This window comes from Elephas maximus, chromosome 9 (genome assembly GCF_024166365.1).
Source record: "Elephas maximus indicus isolate mEleMax1 chromosome 9, mEleMax1 primary haplotype, whole genome shotgun sequence".
Taxonomy (NCBI): domain Eukaryota; kingdom Metazoa; phylum Chordata; class Mammalia; order Proboscidea; family Elephantidae; genus Elephas; species Elephas maximus.
Window position 1 is genome coordinate 108,569,873 of NC_064827.1, and position 18,494 is coordinate 108,588,366.

Here is an 18,494-nt window from a genome sequence, read left to right on the forward strand (position 1 = left end):
AATGAGTATACACATGTAATTTATACAACTGGATAGAAAGGAGGATGTAAAGAAAATGAAAATGAATTAAGAATGGAGGATATTTAAGAGAGTTGAATCCCAGGAATAAGAAAACCAGAGAATGGGATGGATTCAACAAGAAATGTAAGCATTAAGTAGAATGACAAGGAAAATCAGTGGAGACGGGCTTTCAGGGGATATCAGGGAACGGTTCTGATTAGGGTGGAACATCAGCGTGTGGATTCTTACCCAGTCACATATAGATAACAGTGGTAGAATACTTGCCGGTCTAAGTGCATCCAGTTGAAGTTCCCTTTTTTACGTTATAAGAACCAACATAAATTTATAATTGCCCAATTTCCTCACATTGAAAGAAATAGTGCAATAGGCCACACTTTAATTCTCCCTGTAGCGTCATTCACAGGAATACAATTGTACAAGTGGAAGTATAAAACTGATAGAAGTAAAGTCATTTTTCCACTTGGATTGGATTCACTGCTTTATCCTGACTCTGGTTCCCTGGTTTATTTTATCAGGGTTGTTTAATAGTGAACATCTCTGGACCACCAAATCTTAACTTTCCTCCTATAATTTGCTCACTAATTTTCCCAAAATTAGTGTTGCCCCTTGTGTGAGCAGAGAACTTGGTTTGGCCTTTGTCTCTGGTTTCTGAAAATGTCCTTGGAATAGCCCGAGTAATTAAGGTGCTCTTTGTTTCACTTAAACATGTGTAAATAAGTAGGGGCCCACACAGGCCCCACTCTGGCAGGACGCAGGCCCCACCTTCACAACCAGCCTCAAGAAGCGTGGGGCATGATGCAGTCAGTCATACATATTCACTGATTAAACTGATTATAACTTTGCATTAAGGCCCCAGTCATGCATATTCACAGAGGTCCTAATGGCTAAGAGGCCTGGGAACTTGTAGCTTTCTCTTCAGGGCTTCCTGGGTTGGTGAGAACACCCATATACGGAGGAGGGTGTGGCATATTTCTGGAGACAATGTCTCCCAAGACATTGCCTGATGCATTTCTTCACTTGTATCCTTTCTGGTTATCATAAATGGGTAACTACAAGTATAGGTAATAGTCTCCAAGAACTGTATGAGCTATTACAGAGAATTAATGAACCTACAGGTGGCAATGACCCAGCAGGGGATGGCAGAACAGAGTCTTAACTTATGATGACACCAGCTCTCATTGGCTGGTGGGGAGGGCAAGGCTGCAGGGGTAGTTGATAAAGGACAGTATCCTTCTAGCTTGTGATCTAATCCCCTGATAACAGGAGACTACGGAGAGAGAGACATCGGCTGGCTGGTCTGAAGTGCAGGGAGTTGTGCAGACTTTGAGCCTATGGATGGTACCTGGTGACCTGGCCTCAGGTGGCCAGGGATGATGTCTGACCTAAATCTGGTGGTTAAGGTCAGAGAGAAGAAGTGCCACGGAAATGGCTGGCAACCAGGAAGTGATAACGACGGGGTTTTCTCACATTGCTCCTTAAATAGTGCAGTTAGCGACATCATCACACCCCTGTCCAATTCTTAATTTTGATTCCAATCTACTTTTCAACATTTTTAGTTTTTACTGACTGTAGGATCTGGTCTCAGAAACTTTACAAGTACCCTTTGTATTTATTGATCATAAATTTCTTGTATTTGGAGGAGATGGAGCCAACATGGTGCTACAGACAGAAGCACCATGCTGTCCCTCCACATCAAAGATCTGAAAAACTAAGTAAAACAGAGACAAACGTCAATCCTGGAACCTTAAGTGCCAAATGAAGAGATAAAGAACTCAGCCAAGTACCAAATGAAATAAGAAACTGACAGAGAACAGAGAGCAAGGAGAGAGATGAGTGGAGGAGCCGTATCAGCTAAGGCAGCACAGATCTGCCATCTTGGACTCCTGTCAGAGATCAGTGGACAGGAAGTATGGGAAAGCAGATTCACGGAGTTCCCAGCAGGAGACAGGGCACCCAGCAGCCAACAATATATGCCTTCTCACCCCCCATTCTTCTTCCCCCTACTCGGCCTCCACCGCTTCCTAGCTAGATGTGGTTGCTTGGCCGGCCAGGAGGTGCTGGCTCTGTACTGCTTGAATTTGCCCTGCCCACATTGGAGATCGGTGAGCAGGGAGTATGGGAAAGCAGTTTCATGGACCTCCCAGCAGGAGATGGAGCACCCAGTAACCAGCAACATACGCTTTTCTACCCCTCACCCTTCTTCTCCCTGCTAGGCCACCACCACTTCCCAGCTGGCCGAAGTCTCTTGGCTGGGAGGTGCCGACTCTGTGCCGGCACTGTGCCACACTGGCTGGCTCCCTCAGTGCCATTTCTTTGTCACTGCTGTTGCTTTTTTCCATTTCTTTTGGTTTCTTCCCTGCCTCTCACCTCTTCCCCCTCCTTTCTCTCAAACACCTGGCCCTGTGTGCCATCTTTGCTTCTTCTTGACAGCCTGTGAAGTGTCGCGTGGCTGGGGATCTGCTTCCCTGGCCCGCGCCATCACACTGGTGGGATCCCAGGGGCCTTTGTTTTGTCTGTTTGTTTTCTTTGTCTTTTCGTGGCTTGGGAGCCCCTTCTAGCTGGGCTGTACCGTGCCGCTTAGGAGCCACTTTCCCGGTCTGCACAGCCTTGCCAGTGGGATCCCTGGGGGTGTTTTTTTTTTTTTATTTTTATATATATATGTATTTTCTTTTTGTTTTTCCCTTTTTTTCCTCCATTTCTCAGTTTCTCGTCTCTCCACTCCAGTGACAAGCTCCCTCAGCATTTTTTTGTTTGTTTTTGCCTCCTGTTTCTCTCTCCTCTGTCTCCTTTCCTGTACCCATTGTAGCTCCATATATCAAACTTCCCCCCTCCCTCCTGCCTACTACCTGCACTGTGCGCTGAACATCATACCTCCGAGTAGCACAGGCACAGCCTACTGGAACCTCCCTGGCACTGACTCCCAGCCCCCCCGTCAGCCCCACTGTGTGCCACAAACAACCCATCCCAGCCCCTCCCCTTCAGCTGGACCTGCCCATTGGACAAGGAGGTGAAAAGTATCATGCCCACAGACTGCAAACAGCCTACCTGCTCAGACATAACCAAATAAAACAAAAAAGTAGGATGAAACGAACAAATCTACAATAAATAAAGAAAACAACTACTGAATGTCCCGAAGACAGCAGAAAATATCAAAACATTAAAAAAAAAACAAGACAGGATGGTTATAAAACATCAGATGACTTCGCACTAGAAGAAAAGGCACTAGAACTACCCGAGAGGGAATTCAAATCTCTAATATTCAGAGCAATTCAAGAGTTGAAGCACAAAGGAGATAAAAATGAGGAAAAAATAGACAAATTCACAGAAAAGGCAGATGAATTCATGGAAAATACAGACCAAAAAATGGAAGAATTCAGGAACAAAATGTCAACTAAATTCACAACTAGAAATCACACAAAAACAATTCAAAATCCAAAACATAAACAACAACAGATATGGACAGTGTCATACAAGGGCTGAGGAGCAGGTTTGAAACAATGGAAGACAGGATCAGCAAAACTGAAAACAAACACTTGGATGCAATTTTATTTGAGGAAAAATCAGAAAAAAGAATGAAGAAAAATGAAGAAACCTTGAGAATTACGTGGGATACAATCAAAAAGCAAAAATTTGCAAGTGATCAGAGTTCCAGAACAGGGGGAGAAAATGGAAAACATAGAGAGGATCACTGAAAAACTGCTGACAAAAGACTCCCCTAATATCATGGAAGATGAAAACGTATGCATCCAAGAAGCTCAATGAATCCCATACAGGATAGACCTCAAAAAAGACACCAAGACATATCATAATCACACTCGCCAAAACCAAAGCTAAAGAAAGAATCCTGACAGCAGCTCAAGAAAACAAAAAGTCACATACAGACAGGAAACACTAAAACTAAGATCTGATTATCTGGCAGAAACCATGCAAGCAAGACTTACATAAAACCTTGAAAGATAAAAATATCGCCAACTAAGAGTAATATAACTTGCAAAACTCTCGTTCAAATATGATATGAAATTAGGACATTTCCAGATAAACAGAAATTAAGGGAATATATAAAAACCAAACGAAACTTGCAAGAATTATTAAAGGGAGCCCTTTGGTTTGAGAACAAACAACATCAGACCACAGCCTGAATATAGGACAGAAGATCACAACAGCCAGACACTAGGAAATGAACTCTCCAGAACTATTCAAAACCAAAAGATTTACAACAGGGAACCAGAAAGGTTCATTTGCAAATGACAACATCAGAACAATAAAAAGAGGTAATAAACAGTGTAGGGACAGAAGTTTCTAATGGAGTGGAAGGCAAGGTGATACCAAGTAATAATAGACTGGTCCAAACGTAGGAAGATAATGGCAAATTTCAAGGTAACCATGAAGAAAGTTATCAAACCTACTCATCAAAATAAAGAAGAGAAACATAAAGTCTCAGTAAAAATAAAATCTACAAAACCAAAAGAAATAAAAAAAGAAAACCCACAAACAAAAGGAATTCAGCACAGGAGAGTACGAGGAACAAAGAAAACATCTGCACCACAAAAAAAAAAAAAAAAGCACTACAAAATGACAGCAATAAACTCACGCCTATCAATGATTATACTAAATGTAAATGGCTAAATGCACCCATAAAGAGACAGAGTGACAGAATGGATAAAAAAACAGAATCCATCAATATGCTGTCTACAAAACACTCAACTTAGAAACAAAGATATAAACTTACTAAAAAAAAAAAAACAGCTACCAAAAAAAGAGCAGGAGTGGCAATACTAATCTCGGATAAAATAGCCTTTAAAACAAAATCCACCATGAAAGACAAAGAAGGGCACTACATAATGATTAAAGAGACAATCCATCATGAAGACATAACCATAATAAATATCTATACATCCAATGACAGGGCTGCAAAACACATAAAACAAGCTCTAATAGCACTGAAAAGAGAAACTGACAGTTCCACAATAATAGTAGGAGACTTAAACACACCACGCTCAGTAAATGACAGAACATCTAGAAAGAAACTCAAGAAAGATACAGTACAGCTAAAGGGCACAATCAGCCAACCTGACCTCATGGACATATAGAACACTCCACCCAACAGCTGAAGTACATGTTCTTTTCCAACGCACATGGAACGTTCTCCAGAACAGACCATATCTTAGGCCACAGGGCAAACTTCAACAAAATCCAAAACACTGAGATAATACAAAGTATCTTCTCTGACCATAATGCCATCACAGTAGAAATTAACAACAGGAAGAGCAAAGAAGAAAAATCAATTACATGGAAACTGGATAACACCCTGCTTAAAAACCATGGAGTAACAGAAAAAAATCAGAGATTCAATAAAAAAAATTCCTAGAATCAAATGAGAACGAAAACACATCATACCAAAACCTTTGGAACACAGCAAAGGCGGTGTTCAGAGGTCAATTTATAGCAACAGATGTACACATCAAAAAAGAAAGGGACAAAATCAAACCATTAGTTACACAACTTGAACAAATAGAAAAAGAACAGCAAAAGAGGCCCACAGCCACCAGAAAAAAGGAAATACTAAAGATCAGAGCAGAAATAAATGAAATAGAGACCAGAAAAACAATTGAAAGAATCAGCAATATCAAAAGTTGGTTCTTTGAAAGGATCAACAAAATCGATAAACCACATGCCAAACTGACAAAAGAAAAACAGGAGAGACAAATTACCCACATAAGAAATGAAATGGGGGGCATTACAACAGACCCAACTGAAATAAAAAGGATCATAACAGAGTATCATGAAAAACTATACTTCAACAAATTTGAAAACCTCTAAGAAACGGACAAATTTCTAGAAACACACTACCTACCCAAACATTCAGAATTTTACCAAACATTCAGAGAAGAGTTTACACCAGTACTACTCAAACTATTTCAGAACACAGAAAAGGAAGCAATACTTCTAAATTCATTCTATGAAGCCAACATTACCCTGATACCAAAACCAGGCAAAGACACCATTAAAAAAGAAAATTACAGACTAGTATCTCTCATGAATGTAGATGCAAAAATTCTCAATAAAATTCTAACCAATAGAATTCAGCATCATATCAAAAAAATAATACACCATGATCAAGTAGGATTCATGCTATGTATGCAAAAAGTTCAACATTAAAAAATCAATCAACATAATCCACCACATAAAAGGAAAGAAAAGAATCACATGAACATCTCAGTTGACACAGAAAAGGCATCTGACAAAGTCCAACACCCATTGATAAAAACTCCCCATAAAATAGGTATAGAAGGGAAATTTCTCAACATAATAAAGGGCATCTATACAAAACCAACAGCCAACATCATTCTTAATGGAGAGAGGCTGAAAACATTCCCCTTCAGAACAGGAACTAGATAAGGATGCCCTTTATCACCACTCCTATTTAACATTGTGTTGGAAGTCCTAGCTAGTGCAATAAGGCCAGACAAAGAAATAAAGGGCATCCAAATTAGTAATGGGGAAGTTAAACTGTCCTTATTTGCAGAAGACATGATACTACACGTAGAAAACCCAAAAAACTCCATGAGAAAACTACTGGAACTAATAGAAAGATCAACAGAGCAGCAGGATACAAGATAAACATACAAAAATCAGTTGGATTCCTATACACCAATAAAGAGAACGATAAAATGGAAATCAGGAAAACAATACCATTTGGCTCCAGGAAAATAAAATACTTAGGAATAAATCTCACCAGGGATATAAAAGACCTATACAAAGAAAACCATAAAACTCTACTGCAAGAACCAAAAGAGATCTATAGAAATGGAAAAACATACCATGCTCATGGATAGGTACACTCAACATTGTGAAAATGAAAATTTTACCCAAAGTGACTTACCAATACAATGCAATCCCAATCCAAATACCAACAACATCCTTTAAAGAGATAGAAAAACTTATCATTAACTTTACATGGAAAGGGCAGAAGCCCTGGATAAGTAAAGCATTATTGAAGAATAAAGCAGGACTCGCACTACCTGACCTCAGAACCTACTATACAGCTACGGTAGTCAAAGCAGCCTTGTACTGGTACGGTGACAGACACACTGACCAATGGAACAGAATTGAGAACCCAGATGTAAATCTATCCACCTACAGTCACCTGATCTTTGACAAAGAACCAAAGTTCATCGAATGAGGAAAAGACGGCCTTTTTAACAAATGGTGCTGGCAAAACTGGATGTCCATCTGCAGAAAAATGAAACAGGACCCATACCTCACACCATACACAAAAACTAATTCAAAGTGGATCAAAGACCTAAATATTAAGCCAGAAACTATAAAGATCATAGAAGAAAAAAATAGGATCAACACTAAAGGCCCTAATAAATGGCATTAACAGGATACAAACTGTAACTAGCAACACACAAACTCCAGAAGATTAGCTAGGTAACTAGGATCTTCTAAAAGTTAAGCACTTATGCTCATCAAAAAACTTCACCGAAGGAGTAAAAAGAGAACCTACAGACCAGAAAAAAAGTTTTGGCTATTACAAATCTGACAAAGATCTAATCTCTAAAATCTACAGGAAATTTCAACAGCTCTACAAGAAAAAGACAAATAATCCAATTAAAAAATGGGCAAAGGAATGAACAGACCCTTAATCAAAGAAGACATTAAAGTGGCTAACAGACACAGGAGGAAATGCTCACGATCACTAGCCATTAGAGAAATGCAAATCAAAACCACAATGAGATACCATCTCACCCCAGCATTACTGGCACGAATCAAAAAATCAGAAACTAACAAACGCTGGAGAGGCTGCAGGGAAATCAAAACTCTTATGTACCACTGGGGTATAGCGAATCACTTGTGGGGTACAGCTGTAGTAAACATCACCTCTCACTCACTGGTTTGTCTCTAACTTTTTTAAAATGTGAAAACTAACACAAATGTGCATGAAACTCTTCTATGTATTTCAACAAATGGTGGGGGGTGAACACCTATCGTAACCACCATTCAGTCAAGAAAGATGAAATGACTAGCTATGAGAAATCCCGTGCATTTCTTCTTGAATAAAACCTCCTTCACCCTTAGAGGTCTCTCACAAAATTTATAGGAATCACTTCCTCACTTGTCTTTATAGTGTTACCACCTGTATACACAACCCTAAAAATATACAATCTACTTTCAGCAGTTACTTTGTATGTTATCATACAGCTTACTGTATTCATTGTTGTCTTGCTTCTGTGCTCAACATTGTGAAATTCATCTATGTATTTGCTTGTGGCTGCAAACTGGTGCATTCTCTTTTCTTTCTAATAATACTCTTTTAAATAAATACATCACAATTTATTTCTTCCTTTGCTGATGGGCATTTGCCTTGTTTTCACTATGGACTGCACATAGCTAGGAGTCCCACTGGCTGAAATGGGGTATGAATATTACCTTTACTAGATAATGCCTACTGATTTAAAAAGTGATGGCACACATTTCAAATCCACAGCAGTGGATGAGGGTCTCTGAAGCTCCACATCTGTACCAACTCCCGAGAGTGTCAGACTCAATTTCTGCCAATCTTATAAATGTGTAGTGCCATCACACTGCAGTTTCATTTTGCATTTCTTTCATCACTGATGAGGTTAAACACCCTTTCTCCTGTTTATTAGACACTTGGATTTCCATTGGGGAAGTTCCTTATGAAGCCTTCTGTCCATTTTTTCTGCTGGCTTGCCCGCCTTTTTCGTCATAGATTTGTGGACGGTTTTCATAGAATCTGAATACTAGTCCTGCCTTATTCTGCTTCTCTGTGGCTTGTCTTTTCACTCGCTTTATGATGTCAAGAAATTCTGAATTTTAAAAGTCAAGTTTATCAAGCTTTTCTCATGTAGTTAATGATGTAGGGTCTTAAAATATTCCCTACCCAGAGTAATAAAAATTTTGTCCTCCATTTCATTCTGAAATATTTAGTTTTGCCTTGTATGAGTCAGCCTTTAATTCACCCAAAACTGACTTTCAGGTGATCGTGTAAATCAGGGGCACAATGTCATTTTTCAGGCATTTTCAATATCGTGCAGTGTCACTGTTTCCATAAATTGTCACCAAAGCATTTTTTTTTTTTTCCGTGCTCTTTAGTTTCACTGATCTATTTCTCTCTATACCAGTACCATTTTGTAGTGGCTGTAACAGTTTTAAAATATGCCTGAATTCCTGGTAGAGAAAGTCCTCCCACCTTGCTGTTGTTCTTTTTCAAACATGATTTAGCTATTACTGGACCTTTGTATTTCCATACAAATTTTAGAATCAGCTTTTCAAGCTTTAACAAACTGAACTGGCTTTTGAGTGGTATTATGTTGAACATACAAACACATTGGGAAGAACTGAGAATTTCAAATGGAGTGCTCTAATCCCTGAGCATGATATATCCCTTTATTTTAGTTGTATTTAATGACCCTAAAACTTTTTGAGAAAAATTTTGTTCAGACATATTACATGTCTTTCATTATATGTATTTCAAAATATTTGCACTACTGTATTCCTAAGTATATTTGCATAGTTAGTTCTTACATAGTGTTTTCTTACCTTTTTCTATCTGAGGTTTGCTATTTTATTTAATTATTTTTATTCCAAGAACTACTTCTCACCTTATAATTTACAGTTTTATCTTTATTACTTCTTTTGCTTTGCTTCGTTTTTCTTTTCAAACTTCCTTGCATTTTAAAACAAACATGAGACTAAAATTTTCCTCCAAGCATTGTTTTATCTATAGCCCAAAGGTTCTAATATACATTTTTGTTTTTATAATTTTCTGGCTACTGAACAATTTTGATTTATTCTTTGATGAAACAGGGTTTTCAATATATATGTTCACTATTGATTTTAAGATAGAAGGATTTTAATTTTTCTCATATTGTGCCCAATTTATAGTTTGATTGAACAATAATATTTCCTCTTTGTGGAATTTACTGGCATTTGCATCAAATACTTTTATATCTCATTAACGTCCCAGTGTCATTGAGAAGAACGTTTATTATTCATTTACAGAGTACAAATTTTTGAAAGACACATATTAGGTTCATTTCATAAAATAAGCTATTTATAGCTTCTAGTGCAGGGTCCGCCAAGTGTTTTTCTTTAAGAACCACAGGGTAAAAGTTTCAGGGCTTGCTGCTCGTGTGGTTTCTGCTGCAACTATTCGACTCTGACTCTGTCCCCCAAAAATCTTACTGAAACAGACAGCAGGCAGGATTTGACCTGAGGGCCACAGTTTACTGAGTTCTAGTCTAGACTTGGCTCTGGAATGAGATCAGTGTATATTATAGTCTACCATCTCTAATGTGTTTCTATTTCTCTTATAGCTCTTGCAGCTTTTCATTTAATGAATCTTGGCAGTAATTCATTTGGTACATAGATATTAAAAACTTTTATATTTCCTTCCTAAATTGTTCTTTAGCATTATCAATATATTCTTTTCCTCATCTGTTTTTTAACCAGAATTGAACTTTAAGTAGTAGTCAGATAAACAAACACTGAATTATTCTTAAACTTATTGGCTTAACAACTCACAACTGTATTTCAAACTTCCCAATTTTTAGGTATATCTCTGATATAATATGACAGCATTATCTCTTAATAGGTGACTTTAATCTATTTACATTACTTGATATGGCAGATGTTTTTCTTACTTTATGTAATACAGTGTATTTGCATAGCTTTTGTACAGAAAAAGAATTAATATAGCAGGCCTGAGACTACTATCCTTAGAAAGGCATGCTTGCAAAGTTAGCCCTTGGCTGGCAACTGGAAACTGAGATTTTGGAAGGTTCTCAACATTATCAGATTTGGTAAGAGTGGTTCACTCTGCCTAAACTGTTTGTACCATGGGATTTGTGGTAAACATCTGCTTTCCTTCTGGGAGTTTGGAATTTTGGTTCATGCTAGACAGAGGGTGCCTATGTGACCAGCCCCTGGTAAAAATCTTGAGCACTGAGTCTCTCATAAGCTTCTCTAGTAGACAACACTTCACACATGTTGTCACAGCTAGCTTCTGGCAGAATTAGTGTATCCTGTGTGACTCCACTGAGGGTTCTTAGAAGCTTGTACCTGGTTTCTTCTGGACTTTTTCAGTATTATGTCTGTTTTCTTTGCTCTTTTAAGTGTATTTATGTTCTAATAATTAGGAAGGTTGTATTTGGCTCTAGTAGTTATAATAATGTACAATTCCTTAATCATCTACGTAGACAGCATCTAGCAATTTTTATTACATAATGGTAAAATTATTTTCTCATGCTCCTGATCCTTTAAATCCCAATTTTAGCTGCTTTAATAACCTTTCTTAGTTCCACCTTTTTACTGTTAAAATACACCCAATAAATAATTTTCCAACTTTAAATAATATACTTAGATCCCATCTTTCAAAGATAAGGCAATCAACACGTTTACACTCCATCTCTTTTGTTAGATTTTTTCCTTTCTACATTTTATTAGATCTATTATTTTTAAAATTTCAAAGACACAGACCTCTTAAAAAAAAAAAAGAGTGCCAAAAATGTTTCAAACTGCCTACCTCTAGCTGATCACTTTGGATTTAATTTCCCCCAGGTATCTTCTGCCAGTATGCAATAACTCACCTGTGGAGTTCCTGTCTAGAAATTCTTCCTTTAATAACCATGGATCTTCTCCTTGTTCCAATGTGAAGATCAGTTCTGGTTTTGTAAAGCAGGACCCTGTAAATGGGAAATAATTCAGGACTTGAGTGAGCCGCCCAGGCTTCACTGTTTCTGAACGTGCGGGAAGATACAGCTTTAGAACCAGCATGCTGAAAATGCCCATTTGATCCTTTCTGGAGAGAAAATATTTTCTTATATTCAAAAAGGATCTCTCTCCTTAAATCCATGAATCACAAATCTAAATAACATTAAATTCTAATAAAGGCCAACATGTCCGGCTTTGAAGAGATTTAACGGGGATATCCATTTCTGATTGGACAGAATAAAAGGAGCTGATTTACTGCTCCATATTAGACATCTGTGAAACCAAACACAATATAGGAAATAGCAGTTCTTAGACTTCAGACAACAGGGAATGAAGAACAAAGATTCTTAAGAACATGGAAACAAGTAAGAGGAAGCCTATGATTAACGTAGCTTACCGCTAACAGTTTCCAACCCATGGTAAAAAAAAAAAAAAAAAGACCAGCAAAACAGAGTCTGGCAGACTTAGTAAGCTGCAGAGACAGAACTGGATATTTGTGGGAAGTTACAGCAACTAGAATTTGTAGGGGTAAAACACCAGAGAGGAAAAGAGCTGTACTGAGAGAGAGTGTCTTAAAGATTTCCAGAAGGGGCTCCTTGAGTCTTTGGCTGAGTATTGTCTTGTGCATGCATCTACGGAAGCTACCTGAGGTTAGGGAAAGAACTACTAGAAAGGAGTAGGCTGAAAATAGTCCACGTATACACAGAGGTGGGATGTTTTTGTCCTACCAGCTATGGTGGAAAGATCTCCTGATATATGTGGTGCTGGGTAGAATAACCAGAAGACACTGACTGACTAGAGTGACCAAATTATTCCTAGACTAAAGTGAGCTCTTAATCCAACACCAAAACCTAAAAGAATACCTTGAAAAGATCAAAATAATTCCAAGCAATTTAACTGGATCCAAGAAAAGGTCCAAAAATATTTTTAAAAATACAACAAAATCTAGCACCCAACAGTATAAAATTCACAACATTTTTTAGCACACAATAAAAAATTAAAAGGTATGAATAGAAGCAAAAATATATGATCCGTAACAAGGAGAAAGTCGATCAATAACAGCAGAACAAGAAACAGCACATACACTAAAATCATCAGCCAAGGTGATTAAAACAGCTATTACACCCCGTATGTCCAAAAAAGAGAAAAGCATGAAAAGGATGAGAAGAGAAACAGAAGTTATAAAAGTACCAAAGTGAAATTTTAGATATGAAATATATAACTTATGAAATGAGAAAACCAACCAACCAACAAACAAGAAAATACTGGATAGGATCAGTAAGAGTGTAGATGCCACGTAAAGAAAGATAAATGACATAGGACAAACTGGCGATTTTAAGACAAAGCAATGAAAATCATAAAATAAGAAAGTCACAGCAAATAAAGACTGGAAAAAAGGATAAACAGAGCATCTGTGACCAGTGGGATAATATCAAGTAGTCTAACATATGTGCAATTAGAATTTGAGAAGAAAAAAAGGAGGGATGGAAAAAAAGTTGAAGAAATAATGGCCAAAATGTTCTAATTTTAATTAAGTATATAAACCCACAAATCCAAGAAGCTAATGAATGCCAAGCAGAAGAAACATGAAGAAAATCATACATTATAACCAAATTCATAAAAACCAGGAATAAAGAAAAATCTTAAACAGACTCAAAAGAGACATAAGATGTACAGAGGAACAAAGATAAGAATGAAAGTCAACTTCTTATCAGAAAGTATGCAAGCCAGGAGACAATGAGGTCATACTTGAAAAATACAGAAAAAAAGTTGATTTAGAATTCTATACCTAGAGAATACAAGACATTTGCAGATGAACAAAAGCTGAAGGAATTTATCACCGACTAAAGTCTGGGTTAAAGTGTATTACAAGAAAAGTTAAAAGAAATTCTTCAGACAGAAGAAAAAATTGTATCAGGTGGAAATGTGGACCTAAATAAAGAAATAACAGCACCATAAAGTAGAAAAATAAGGATAAAAATAAAATACATTTTCCTTGCTCTAGAACGCTTTTAAAAGATAACTGACCATTTAAAAAACAACAACAATAATGTATTCTGGGATTTAAGACATGTGTAAGTAAAATATATGCCAAAAATAGCACGAAAGACGGAAGATAGAAAATGGAAGAAAACTACTATCAAATTCTTTTAACATATATCGAATGTTAAAGTATTTGATGATAGACTATAATAAGTTAAAGATATATATTGTAAAGCTTCGAGCAACCACATACACACACAAAAGTTAGCTAATAAGCCAGTATCTATTATTAGCCAAGGGCTCAACCACTGCACCACCAGGGCTCCTCTAATAATAATGTAGATAAATTATAAACATGAAAAAGACACAATTCATCCAAAGAATGGCAGGAAATGAATTTTTTAAAAAAGGAAAGAAGAACAGATGAGAAAAATAGTTAGCAAATAGTTATACGGTACATTTAAATCCAATCACAGCAATAACAACATTAAAATAAATGGCCTAATCATTCCAGTAAAAGGCAGACACTGACAGATTGGATAAAAAAGCAAGACCTAACTATATGATGCTTACAAGAAACCCACAAATAAGTTATAAAAAAGGAAGGAAAAAGATACCAAGCAAACACTAATAAAAAAGTGTGAGTGGCTATATTAAAACCAAAGTAAAAATATTTTTTAAAAAGGAATATTGCTAGGGATAAAGGAAAATACTGCATAATGATAAAGATAATTCATCAAGAGGGCGTAACAATCCAAAATCTTTTTCCATCTCATAACAAAACTTCAAAATACATAAAGCAAATCATGATGAAATATAAAATAGCCAAATTCACATTGTAACTGGATAAGATTAGTTTCTCAACGGTTGATAGAACAAGTAGACAAATTAAATAAGAAAGGATGCAGAACACTTGAATGATACTGTCAACCAACATGACCTAATTCCCATCTACAGAACGCTAATCCAAAAGCACATATGAAACGTTTACCAGAATAAATCACAGGCTGAACCCTAAAATGAATTTCAATAAATTTTAAAAGGATTAAAACCTTATATGATGTGTGGAAGCTAGACAATGAAGGAGAACTGATACGTTTGAACTGTGGTGCTGGCGAAGAATACTGAATATATCGTGTACTGCCAGAAGAACAAACAAATCAGTCTCAGAAGAATACAACCAGAATGCTCCTTAGAAGCAAGGATAGTGAGACTTTGGACACATTATCAGGAAAGGCCAACCACTAGAAAAGGGCACCACGTTTGGTAAAGTAGTGGGTCAGTGAAAACAAGGGAAACTTTCGGTGAGACGAATAGACACGACAGCCGCAACAATGAACTCAAACATAACAACGATCACCAAGATGGTGCAGGACTGAGCAATTCATTCTGTTATACTTATGTCAACATTAGTCAGAGCCGACTCGGTGGCAACAAAAACACCACAGTATGTTTTCTAAATAAACAGGCATTAAATTAGAAATACTAAGACATTTCTTTAAAAACCCAAATATTTTCAATTTTAAAAAACGTCTACTAGAAATAGAGTTGTTGTTGTTGTTAGGTGCCGTCAAGTCGGTTCTGCCTCATAGCGACCCTATGCACAACAGAATGAAACACTGCCCGTCCTGCGCTATCTTTAAAATCGTTGCTATGTTTGAGCTCATTGTTGCAGCCACTGTGTCAATCCACTTCGTTGAGGGTCTTCCTCTTTTCCGCAGACCCTGTACTTTTGCCAAGCATGATGTCCTTCCCCAGGGACTGATTCCTCCTGATAACATGTCCAAAGTATGTAAGATGCAGTGTCACCATCCTTGCTTCTAAGAAGCATTCTGGCTGCACTTCTTCCAAGACAGGTTTGTTCCTTCTTTTGGCAGTCCATGGTATATTCAATATTCTTTGCCAACACCACAATTCAAAGGTGTCAATCAATTCTTCTTTGGTCTTCCTTATACATTGTTCAGCTTTCACATGCACATGATGCGACTGAAAATACCATGGCTTGGGTCAGGTGCACCTTAGCCTTTAAAGTGACATCTTTGCTTATCGACACTTTAAAGAGGTCCTCTGCAGCAGATTTACCCAATGCAATGTGCCATTTGATTTCTTGATTGCTGCTTCTATGGCTGTCGATTGTGGATCCAAGTAAAAGGAAATCCTTGACAATTTCAATCTTTTCACCATTTATCATGATGTTGTTTATTGGTCCAGTTCTGAGGATTTTTTTTTTTTTTTTATATGTTGAGGTGTAATCCATACTGAGGGCTGTGGTCTTTGATCTTCATTAGTAAGTGCTTCAAGTCCTCTTCCTTTTCAGCAAGCAAGGTTGTGTCATCTGTATAACACAGGTTGTTCATTAGTTCTCCTCCAATTCTGATACTCCATTATTCTTTGTATGGTCTAGCTTCTCGGATTACTTGCTCAGCATACAGATTGAATAGGTATGGTGAAAGGATACAACCGTGACGCACACCTTTCGTGACTTTAAACTGATCAGTATCCCCTTGTTCTGTCAGTTGTGGAATGACAGCCAGGACATCATACATGAAGAAAGCAAGAGGTCACTGAAAAGACAGGAAAGAAAGAAAAGACCAGGGTGGATGTCAGAGAAAACCCTGAAACTTGTTCATGAGCATCAAGCAGCTAAAGAAAAAGGAAGAAATGATGAAATAAAATAAGTGAACAGAAGATTTCAAAGGGCAGCTCAAGAAGACAAAGTATTATAATGACATGTACAAAGAGCTGGAGGTAGAAAACGAAAGGAAAGAACATGCTCGCCGTTTCTCAAGCTGAAAGAACTGAAGAAAAAATTGAAGCCTCGAGTTGCAATAGTGAAGGATTCTATGAAGAAAATATTAAATGACTCAGGAAGCATCAAAAGAAGATGGAAGGAATACACAGAGTCATTATACCAAAAAGAATTAGTCGATGTTCAACCATTTCAAGAGGTGGCACATGATCAGGAACTGATGGTACTGAAGGAAGAAGTCTAAGCTGCTCTGAAGGCATTGGTGAAAAACAAGGGTCCTGGAATTGACGGAATATCAATTGAGATGTTTCAACAAATGGATGCAGCACTGGAGGTGCTCTCACTCGTCTGTGCCAAGAAATAGGGAAGACAGATTCCTGGCCAACTGACTGGAAGAGATCCATATTTATACCTATTCCCAAGTAAGATGATCCAACCGAATGCGGAAATTACAGAACGATATCGTTAATATCCCACGCAAGCAAAATTTTGCTGAAGATCATTCAAAAACGGCTGCAGCAGTATATCGACAGGGAACTGCCAGAAATTCAGGCCAGTTTCAGAAGAGGACATGGAACCAGGGATATTATTGCTGATGTCAGATGGATCCTGGCTGAAAGCAGAGAATACCAGAACGATGTTTACCTGTGTTTTATTGTCTATACAAAGGCATTCGACTGTGTGGATCATACCAAATTATGGATAACATTTCATAGAATGGAAATTCCAGAACACTTAATTGTGCTTGTGAGGAACCTTTACATAGATCAAGAGGCAGCCGTTCAGACAGAACAAGGAGAATAAAATATTAGTTTAAGAAAAAACATAATAAGGGAATAATATAAGCAACTTTGTACCAGTAAACTAGATAACTTAGGTAAAACTGATAAATTCTTTACGGAACACAAACTACCAAAGCTCATGCAAAAAGAAGTAAATAATCCAAATAGCAATCTATCTATTAAAGGAAATAAATTTGTAAAATAAAACCTTCCCACAAAAAAACAAATCAGGTCCGTACTGTTCCAGTGTTGTGTTCAAGCAAACATTAAAGGAAGAAGTAATACCAGTTGTATACAAACTATTCTAGAAAATACTAGAAGATACCACTTTCAAGCAAACACTACCATATCAGATCCAGATCCAGGACATTATAAGAAAGCAAATATACAAATATCATTTACAAATGTTAAGTGTAAAAATATTACATTGCTAGCAAACCAATTCCAGCAAAGAAAATAAGATGTATACATAGACATTTGTCGTAGGAGGTGGTTGCGCAGTGGTTAAAACAGTCAGCTGCTAAGTGAAAGGTCGGCGGTTCGAACCCATCAGCTGCTCTGTGGGACAAAGATGTGGCAATGCTTCCGTAAATATTACGGCCCTGGAAACCCTATGGGGCAATTCTACTCTGTCCCATAGGTTCGCTATGAGTGGGAATGGACTAGATGGCAGTGGACTTTTTGGATACATTTGTTAAAAACAACTAGGCTTTGACAAACAGATCAGCTATATATTAAAAGAGACAGAGAGACATTTATAAACAGGAAGTGAGTTCTAGAGAAATTGCTGTGGTGCCATGAAGCAATTTTTGCTTTATATGTCATTTGCAATCTCATGATGAAAGAATGTACAGCTGGTTCTTTGAAGGTTTTGTAGTGGTGCAGAAGAACAAGTCACATGGAATACACAAAATCTTAGAGATACAAGTCTTGGGAAAAAGAAACTTTTAGGCTAAACATCTACCATCTGTTATTTCAAAGTGGGCAAAGTACTTGGCACAACAAGAAGGAGAATTTGCAAGAGATTAATGAGGTTGGTTTGCAGGAGTATATTTAATGCTAAGAAGCCCAGAAGTCTTGGAGCATTGAGGTATTACATAATTTTATATATACATATATTTTTCAGTTTATATGATATATACATAAATATATAAATATTGTGTATGTATATGTACATACAGAGAAAGAAAGAGGAGGTGGGAAGGGAGCGAATGCAAGAG

The 18,494-nt window shown here is 37.3% G+C and overlaps 1 protein-coding gene across 1 annotated transcript in view; it reads right to left on the reverse strand.

Moving 5' to 3' along the window:
• The window catches only part of ZNF782 (zinc finger protein 782), a 63,479-nt gene that overhangs the window by 21,986 nt on the left and 22,999 nt on the right, over positions 1–18,494 (reverse strand). Inside the window, exon 5 of the mRNA XM_049894889.1 lies at positions 11,637–11,732. Coding sequence (XP_049750846.1) covers positions 11,637–11,732 — 96 coding nt within the window. The remainder of the gene's footprint in view (positions 1–11,636; positions 11,733–18,494) is intronic.